The sequence below is a fragment of the Papilio machaon genome, chromosome 5 (genome assembly GCF_912999745.1).
Source record: "Papilio machaon chromosome 5, ilPapMach1.1, whole genome shotgun sequence".
NCBI classification, from domain to species: Eukaryota; Metazoa; Arthropoda; class Insecta; order Lepidoptera; family Papilionidae; genus Papilio; species Papilio machaon.
Window position 1 is genome coordinate 1,420,123 of NC_059990.1, and position 10,455 is coordinate 1,430,577.

General features: G+C 34.8%; 1 protein-coding gene across 2 annotated transcripts in view; it reads left to right on the top strand.

Annotated features, from left to right (window-relative positions):
- LOC123721041 (zinc finger protein jing homolog) overlaps positions 1 to 3,532 on the top strand; it is a 133,384-nt gene extending 129,852 nt beyond the window's left edge. For both annotated transcript variants that reach the window (XM_045678115.1, XM_045678116.1), the window contains exon 6: positions 3,099 to 3,532. In XM_045678115.1, coding sequence (XP_045534071.1) covers positions 3,099 to 3,483 — 385 coding nt within the window. In that variant the 3' untranslated portion in view covers positions 3,484 to 3,532. The remainder of the gene's footprint in view (positions 1 to 3,098) is intronic.
- Positions 3,533 to 10,455: the final 6,923 nt, after the last annotated feature.

Sequence of the window (10,455 nt, forward strand, 5' to 3'; positions counted from 1 at the left end):
GTTTTAATTCACTTGAAGCAAATTGGGAAGATTAAAAAGCTTGAAAGGTGGGTACCTCACGAATTGACTGAAGCAAACCGGCAAACGCGCGTCGACTGTTGCGTTACATTACTAAACCGGCACAATAATGAAGGTATTTTAAACCGAATCATTACCTGTGATGAAAAATGGGTTCTTTACGATAATCGGAAGCGCTCAGCGTAATGGTTGGATCCTGGCCAGCCAGCCAAATCCTGGCCTAAGCGAAAATTAACCCCAAAAAAGTTACTTGTAAGCGTTTGGTGGACTAGTGCCGGTATTGTTCATTACAGTTTTCTCAAATCTGGCCAGACTATTACGGCTGATGTCTATTGTCAGCAATTGCAAACCATGATGGAAAAGCTAGCGGCTAAACAACCTAGGCTGGTCAATCGCTCCACGCCACTGCTGCTTCACGACAACGCTAGACAACACACTGCGCAACAGACGGCTACTAAATTAGAAGAGCTTCAATTGGAAAGTCTAAGACATCCTCCGTACTCCCCGGACCTTGCTCCAACAGATTACCATTTTTTTCGAAATTTGGATAACTTCTTGCAAGGGAAAAAGTTCAACTCCGATGGGGCAGTCCAAATCGCCTTCAAAGATTTTATTGATTCCCGTCCGACTGGTTTTTTTAGTAAAGGGTTCAATGAACTACCTATGAGATGGCAAAAGTGCATAGAAAATAATGGTTCATACTTTGATTAATTAAATATATTGTATTAAAAAATATTCGACTTTTTGTTCCTCCCATACAAAACGCCAATTTCATATGTAAGGACCTAATATTTTAAATAACTTACTCCAACTTGGAGGTCTTTAATAGTCATTGTTGGAAGTAACTTTCCATATATTTATTAGAAATCTTCACTAAGGGTTGTTTAAATAACTATTAAAAGACTCTGAATGTGACTTATTTAAACTTCTCAATATTATATGTTTTCAGGTAAGGTTTTGGAGTTATTTACATACATTAGTGGCAACATTTAATGTTAGGACGTATTCTGTGATCATATAATGGACATTATAATACTTAAATTGATTATAGATAAGTATTTATATTAATTTAAGCGTTTAAAGTTTATCCTGCAGCCCAGTTATTGTTTATAAATTAATCAGGTAAACAAGAGGTGGGTGAAGGTAGATTTTATGTCCAATTTCATTACTTCATATGTATTTAATCTGCAATATCATCTTTTCATTTTTTATTATTAAATTAACAAATATATTTTAAATTTGATTTTTTTTTCTTAATTAAAGGATCAATTATTATAAATAATAATGTGTGTAATATTAATACTGTTTTATAATATTTTTCTAAAGCTGCAATTCCATTGTTGAAATTTTAATATTAAAAAAAAATCTATCTCCGATTTTTCACACTGAACCCATAGTTTTCTGAGTGAAATTTAAATACCATTAATGTAATTATACTTTCTTATTGAATGTATATTTTTTTAAATTAATAAATTATACGTGAAATTATTGATATTGCATATTAACGTCAACAATTAACACATTTAATATTGATATAATTCTAACAAATATTATTCGTTAAGTTATATTCAGTACAAGCTTTTGCACATGACTCATGACAATTTTGTATTTATTCATGTCATTTCAACATTTGTGAGGATCATATGCATGACAAATTTATAAATGTGTTAGATTTTTCATAAGACCTCTTCATTATTTCAATGTCTTTTATATGGTGTAATATTTAACTCGTAACTTTAGGATTAAATAATGCCCTGAAAAGTAAAAATAACAGTAACTTAAATGTTAATTTTTTTAACAGTAATTGAAAGTAAATTTTTTTGATCGTGCCGTTTAACCTTGATTTTTTAAGTTGTAATTGTTCTGAAAAATAAAAAAAAACAATAAGTTAAATTTTCTTTTTTTTTACAATAATTGAACGTACATTTTTCAACTATGCCGTTTAATTGGTATTGTGTGAAAAATGTAATCATTTTCAGATGAACTTTATTGTGTTACTTAATTGAAAACATAATAATGTGATTAATTTTTATTCCTCAAACTTTCGAAACAGATTTTTTAGCACATATTCAACTCTGTGTGTTGTTAATTTTCACAATTGAAAAGTTTCAACATTGTACCTAGTAATTGACAATTATGTGTACAATTGCGTATAATTGAGACATTGGTAAATTCATCTTATTTTCTTGTGTCCATCAAGCTTGCTATTTGAATGCATTGATCCTCATTTTATTGCTTTGCTAATAGAGGATCATGTGCATACTTTATAAGATAACTGACCGAAAGCATGCTATTGATCCTCTTTCTTATTACGTAGGGTTGCCATTAGCTTGGCATGCTCGGTGCTGCCACACAGATGACACATTATGTGCCACACAGATAATGCTAAAAGTTGCTAGCAACATTTTATAAATTGACAGCACTAATAGCGTTTTGAATGATACCAGAAAAAATAATTTACCATTGTCTTAATTATTTCGTAAATTGACATGTATCGGCAAATGTTTAATTGAATAATTGCTAGCAATTATTGGGGTTGCCAGTCCAGTCCAATGGTTTGCCTATAAAATGTTAGCGCGTTATGTGTTGCCTGAATAATCTATTTTTTTAATTTCAATAGTTCACTTAGCGCGTAACAATTATTTTAGATTTGCTTATATTATTTTCAAGCAGCACTTTATATATGTCGCTTGCTACATGTGTTACAACGAGCCGTTACTTTTAAAAAAAATAAAAATAATTACATATAAAATTTAGTTTTGTGTTTTGTGCGCCTACATTTATTGTGTAGCGAGAAATCAATATTGTAAAGTGATTATTATAATATCAAAGTTTTTTACCTTTTAGCGGTACCTTACACTGCAGCTATGTGTGTAACGGCTCGTCGTACCACTCTTTAGCTATCATGTATTTATACTATGGGATTGCAACCCACAAAAACTGCAAACACAATTTAACTTACGTTCAAAAAATATGTGAAGAAATATTTGAAATAAAGAAAAACTATATTTCAACGTGTTTGCAGATTCTCTGTGTGGCACAAGAACGAACAGATTCTAATGAGTAAAATGAATTTTCAGTATCGAGGACGAGTGGGTGCCGGAGAAGGAGGTGCGGCGGGTGAAGCGCGTGGAGATCGCGACGTTGCCGGTGCACACCAAGGTGCTGCTGTACGAGCAGTTCTGCAACTCCTACCGCAAGAGTCCCTCCCCACCGCCAGCACCGCCCGCGCCCCCCGCGCCGCCCCCGCAGCGTCTGCTGCCCACCCGCAACTGCACCTCCTCCAGACTCCTCAACAACCTCCTCGCCAAGAAGAAGAAGGAAACACGAAACGAGTGCAGCGAGGCCAACATCCCCATGCTGTTCAACGAAGAAGAGAAGGAGAAGGTGGAAGTGAGCGGCGCCAAGAAGAGGAAGATGGGCAGGAGATACGGCGGGAACTCCTTCTGGCCCTGCGGCCGATAACTTAGCGATACTCACTGCCCCCGCCCCGCGCCACTCGCCCCACGCCCCACACCCCAGGCCCCACGCCCCACGCCCCCAGCGGATATATGTACAGATATATTGACAGAGATTGAAGTTTGACGAAGCAGGGCGTGGGGCGGGGCGTGTGGGGGCGTGGCGTGGGGCGTGGTGGGGCGTGGCTATCCAACCTTAGAATAATTCGCCAAAGATTCGCCGAGCGGGCGCGGCGCGGCGAGCACTTAGTTTGTCGATAGCAGAGTTAAAACACAAAGACTGATACTTTATACGAGACGGCGCCGCGACCGAGTCGGAGCGGTATCGTGTCGCGTCCGTGTCGTGTCGAACAAATGTTGTACATAGCTAGTGCGAAATGTAAAAAAGAAGAGTAAGATAATCTAGTTTTTCGATTCGGAATTTAGTCTGAATAGGCGTAAGTTAGGTTAAGTCGTATCGACCAGCGATAAGAATCACTGCCAATTTCTAATTTGTAAATAGTAAATAGTAAATAAAGTTAGTCGGTTTTTTCGTTTCAGCTTCGGACCGTCGTCGTCGGCGTTTAGTCGGCGTTTAGTCGGCGTTTGGTCGGGGTTTGGGTGTTGTTTAGTTACGTTTTAGTGTGATCATACAAAGTAAGTCGCGCCCGCGTCATCACCAAGTGCCTGACACTACTCACGACTTAGTGTTCAAATTACATTCGTATCGGAGGAAAATAGCTTTTAACTTAAGTCGTTTAGGGTCGACTTTAGGTCGAACAGCCACTGCCATGGAGAGTTGTGTCTAGGTGTAGTGTCGCCGCGTTGGCGACTTAATCTTAGCAATAAACTGATTGTGATATTGGACGACTAAATATTCGTTGCCGCGCACAATTTTTTGACCGGTTTACAGACATACATAGAGATATACAATAGATATATGTTCATATGAATGATTTCATTGGTAATATTGAATTTTATGTGTATTTCTGTATGTTGTGACGTTTGTAGCAGATACCACCAGTACGGTTCTTAGATACCCTCACTAGAGGGGGGGACATTTATCAATTTGTACTTTTGTATGAAACGTTTAAGACAACTCCGTGAAAATTTATCTGTTACATGAAAAAATGCGAGGTAAAGTACAAAATTTTTTATAATAATCTGTGTATTTAAATGTACTTTTTCAAATTTTATGTAATTTATTTTCAATTTTGTATCTCACTGAAGTACGGCAATGTGCTTATTAGTTCTTATGCCTTTGTAATAAGGTTCAAAATATTTTAAATTGTAAACATATTAAACATAAAGTTGCGGTACTAATTTGTTACAGTTTTGAAAATAAATATCAGTATTTGTCTATGTATTTGTTTGTAACAAAAATTATTACTGAAATAATGAAAGATTTATTAATTGAAGTAGGTTTTTGTATTATTTAATTTTTAATATGAAACATTTTGTATAAATTTGGAAATTTGATTGAAATTTTGTAATGACAGTTTAACGAATTGAAATTTTTGTATGGAGCTGTGAAACGTTATATTGTAAACTGCATTTAGTTAATAATGTCGTCCTAATATCAATGAACACCAATATAAATAATGTCTGTTTGTCCGTAACAGTATATTTAGAGTGTAGTTTTAAAGAGTTTTTGGATGCCCTTATACAGATGTTCATCACCTTTATAGTGAAGGTGATGAATACAAGAATTGTGTTCTGTGCTCACACGATCTCGCTAGGATTTTTAGTTAGTGCCTCTAGTATTAAGTTAGGACGAATTACGCTGAAGGTGTCGACACACCGAAGCTATTACTCGGACGTTCGCTTTTTTCATACTATGAGAATGTATTAGTTCGGTGTAGAGTGTTACGGCCCTTAGTATATGGAATTGTAAAGTTGGAAGTTTGCGGAGAGGATATTGGCTATGTAGGTAAATGTTGGTACATGTTGGTAAATGTTGGTAAATGTTCGGCGCTCGCTGAAGTCTTTTAGGATAAGGGAATCCTATTGGGTAATGTTCGTGGTTAGCAAAAGAGACCGGTTTTGTCGTTTTGCAATAACGAACCCTATAGACACTGTCTTACGGTTGAAAGTGACTTGCGTTTGTAATTATAGCAGATTTAACTCGTTTAGGAATACGATAGTCACTTTTGAATAAAGAATTTAAAGATCATTCAATTGAAAATGAACGATTGAATGAATTTTAACGTTGATTTGAATGAAATTGTACGGACAGTGTCTTAGGAAAATGTACTCCCAAAGAAAATGGATTAGGAAAATTTGTGTAGTAAAGTTGGTGCCTGAACGTCTCTCGGGGAGGTAACACATCGTACGCCAGCGATGCGCACTTCGCTTGGAATATCTTCCAATGTACTGATTTTTTTTTTATAATTATTAAATTTTAAAAATGTAGACTAATTCGCAGCACTGATTCTAGTGCCATATTAATATTGGCTCACTTTCTTTTAATAATAATTTTATAGTCAAATTCGACACCAAAATTATAAAGACAAAAAAATTAGTCGTTTTGAAAATCTTAAATACAATGATCTCAAATTTATCGGCGGGACGGAAACCTTCGTGTTGATGAGCTCGTATTCAATGCTAATGGCAATAATTGTTTTTTTTTTATTATTTAAAGTAAATGCTGTTTTTTGATACATGAAAATTATTCGCTCAATATTAAAGGAGTAATTTGAATCGTTCACTCAGCGCAAAAGACCGTTGGACCTAGATGCTTGAGTACAAATTAATCTTCTATCTCCGTACGTAAGAGTAATCCAGAAGAGTAATCTAGCTCCGATAAGTTAATTTAAGCGGTTCGAATATATCCAGAGGAATATTTTGTGAAAAGCTAATCTTCTAGTGCTTCTAAATTATATCTAAATGATACGTTAGTTTAAGTGATGAGAACGGAATATATTTTTATCACTGCCTCAGTTATTGTGGGCGTGGTTTGTGCGTACGCGTGCCCTTACGTTGACTTGCTCAGAGATTTGTTTCCTTCCCTCCACCGGCTCATCGCCTAAATGGCGACTTTTTTTTTAATAAATAATATGAATCGAGCACGGAAGCCGCGATATATTGGTTAAGGTGTGAAACACATTACTGTACGCGTTGTACAAAGCACGGTCTGACCTCGCACAGGACTGTATTGAGATCTTAGTGAAATGGTAGCTTAATTTAGATACAGGATGATCGATATGCGTCGATGTTTATTTGTACAATTTAGGTCGTACATCTTTAAAGAAATATTCGACACTTGTATAGTAACATGGACGTTGGTTGATCATGTTTATTTAGATGTATATTGAAGTGTCGGTCAGTGCCGGGTGTAAATAGCTAAAATATTTATTGATAAGTATTCCAGCGGTGGTAATGTGTCTCCCGCCTGCGCCTGCGCCTGCGCCTGCGCCTGCGCCTGCGCATGTGGATGTGAAAGTCGCGGTTATGGCTATTGTTAGTGTACTCGAGTTGTCTTTCAATATGTTTCCTATATAATGCGTTTACTATATGAATGTTTTCTTTTATTGTAAATGTTCAAACATACATAGTAACTATATGCGGAGTGTTGTTCCACATTGTGTGCACTTTATATATTCAATTTTGTAGATATTTTAATTATATTATAGTATAATGTTTTATGCGTTGTCTTATTTGCTTATATCCTTAATGGTGAAATCCGAAAGTAATTATAATTTAAACCCACGGAGCTCGGTGGGAGATCTACCTCAATTAATTTATCACAATTTTGGGCATAATAATGATAGCTAATGTTATTTTATTGGACCTTGGAATTTGTTTGACTTAGTGGTTGTTTAGTTTTTTTTTTTCTATTGGAATATTGAAATGGTTTTGTCCACATGTCACAAGTACTGTATCTAATATTATAAATACATATTGTATGATTGATTCTTAAGACTTTTATTCAAAGATATAAAACCCTTAATACAATTTGACTTCATTATACAAAACAATCTTTATTACTACTTAGTAGTAATTTCTAGTTTACACCAAATCTGTTAGATCACATAGATCTAGTAAAAAATATGCAAGAAATTTTATTTTGATTATGGAAGGAAAAAGGGAAAGTAACCAAGTTTAGGTAAATTAAGGTATTTTTTGTCAGTAACGTAAAGGGAAGGGAGTTCGTCAGTTTATAATCTGACTAGACATAAAAGTATAAAACTAAAATTCTGCTTTAGCAGTTTTTTTATCCATAATAAATATGTATCAATATGTAATTAAAAATACATACAATAAATTTTTCCAATACGGCGAAGTCAAAGGCGCTTGTTTACAATAAACTTTATCCAAAGAAGCGCATCAATTTACTTATTCAAGGAACTGAACGACGCAGTTCTTATTGTTTAATACCGCCCTACAACGCAATACTTTGTGTACCTAATCGATTTACACAAAGGAACTACTAAGGGATTTTATATGAAGGATGAGCCAACTAGAATCAGGACAAGAACGCAAATTTATATCGCTGGTAGTTTCAACACAAGCAAAGAGACTGATGGTCATGTGGTCAAGGAGATTTATGTTCACATTTGTATTATTTCCATTTAGGTGCAACTATAAAACAACTTCCTATATAAGTTTTAAATAAAGCAATAAAATTAAAACAAAGAACCTTGTAATTATATAATAGAGCATTCCAATAACAAATGATGTCGCAATAGTCAAGTAATGACTTCATTGCAGCTTACACGTGATAGGTATTCAATTTACACAAGGGAGCGCTGGCGATAAAAGTTTCTCATGAAGTATCGGACACCGCTCCAGGCGCGCACAACGGTGGCCTCCTGATGTACTATTCTGCATATAATGCAAAATTTATATATACCATTTATACAACGAGAGATAAGTGTCGAAATATAACGTCACTTTCTGAATATACTCTTTACAATCTGTCTAGGCAAATTATGAACAGACAACAGTAACCACACAAAACAATGGTATATCCTTTGCACTGTTCGCCGTCAGAGATTCTGAGTTCTGCTTGTACCTTTTTTAGCATCGGTGAGTAAATAGTAAAACAGCATGTTAATAAACTAAGTTGAAGAGCAAGCTAATGAGCAAGTTAAAGAAAAGTATGAACTACATTCATACTATAGCTACTACATAAATACATACCAACGAACTGTAATTTTATTTTTTATACTAAAACTAAGCTAAAATAATAAATTAATTTTAGGCTACATTTTTTATTTTACGATTCCTCTGGTATTACAGATGTCCATGGGCGTCGATGAACACCTTGGTGTTCCCGCTGCTCGTTTGCCCCCTTCTCTTATAAAAAAAAAAAAACGAAAAGTTTCATTTCATTTTATTATATTGAAATTCAGAAAGATAATAAAAGAAGAACACAATCAACGACTTTTTAGAATGCTTTTCACGCCAACCTGTATTCTATTATTATCTGTATCCTAGAGGATTTCTTTACTCATTTACACTGACTTCAGTGTGACTTACAAGTCATTTTTATTGAAACCTCGGGAACTAATTGTGCTGAAATTGTTTTAATACTAGAAACACAAATATGGAATATACTTACGATGTCAATTCCAATTGCCTATCTAGATGGATATTTAAAATATTATATATAATTTATAATATAAATTACTAAGTAGTGTTTGTTAAGCCCTGACAAAAGCTGCAAGTTGCGATGTCAGCAGTTTGGGCAGTAATAAGTGAGCAGTGCTGTTCGCAGCGGTCACTCTTGCAGCGAACTCCGCCCACCACTGCCCTCTACTGGGGGTCTGGTAAGTATCTTTCATTTTCATTAATTTTATTTTTTGTTCAAAATATTTAATGTTACTTTAGGATGAGGCCGTGTTTTTCAAACTTCTGGGGGGTCAACAAGTCTCTATTATGGTCTTCTATGTATTAGATAAGTTTGTTTTTATTTTTTTCTCGGATACCTAATGCTTGTAATCTTAGAAGACCTTATTTCCATTTTATTTTTCTTTAGACAGGTTTGGGATTTCGCCAAGTTTACTGAATTTGGCAAGGCGAAAGTGAATTTAATTGCTTCCAAATTTTATTTTCTGCTAATAATTCAGAAAAGAAAAGCTCAGGCGCCACCAGCGACGATTATCGGTAAGAACGATGATATTTATTAATGTTTATGTTAACCTTTATAATTATTATCTTCGTTTTATTATTTGTGGTGTTTGTTTTATTTAGTACATACTTACTAAGTTTTTATTTTATATTCACGATTAGTGTGCTAAGTTGAAAATAAATTACGCTTTTATTTTAGGAATTTGTTTAGCCATCTGTTGCATTATTTTTTTCTGTTTTTTTGTTACGTAAATCTGTACACATACTGTACCTTGTTCTGAGGTTTTTAATCTGGTAGTAAAATGCAAGATCCAACTTTGAAACGAATAATTATTAATTAAAATGATCTGTGCCTCGCAATCACATTACGTTATGTGATGTAACGGATTGTTTTGGTTTCGACGTTCCACCACTGCTTTTGAACAAACTATCATTTTAAGTTTTGCCTTTGTGTCCTTACTCGCTGTCTGAATTAAAAAGAAAAACTTAATAATTAGCGTATGTGTTCTTCCAGACTATATTCTACATCTGTGCCAAATTTCATCAAGATCCGTTGAGCCGCTCTGGAACCTTTAACATTTGAATTTACAATATTAATAAAATTTTTATTTTCAGTGTATGAAGAGATGATTATTGAAGCGACCATTACTTCACAGTCACGTCGTTTTATCGTGATGTGATGTGTAGTGAGGGACCTTTCGATCTTCGCAGCCAACAATCAACTACTTAAAGATATAAATGTGATTCTATTCTTGTATCTAGATTTGAAGTTTCGACTTGGAATGACCATTACATCTCTATCACGTGGTCTTGTTTAAACGTGTGATGAGGTGTGACGGTCGTTACGGGTTGGACGATCCGTGAACGAAAGGCAGTAGAACTAGAAGTTTCTTCTTGTTAATACCACATTCAATTATGTACATTAGAT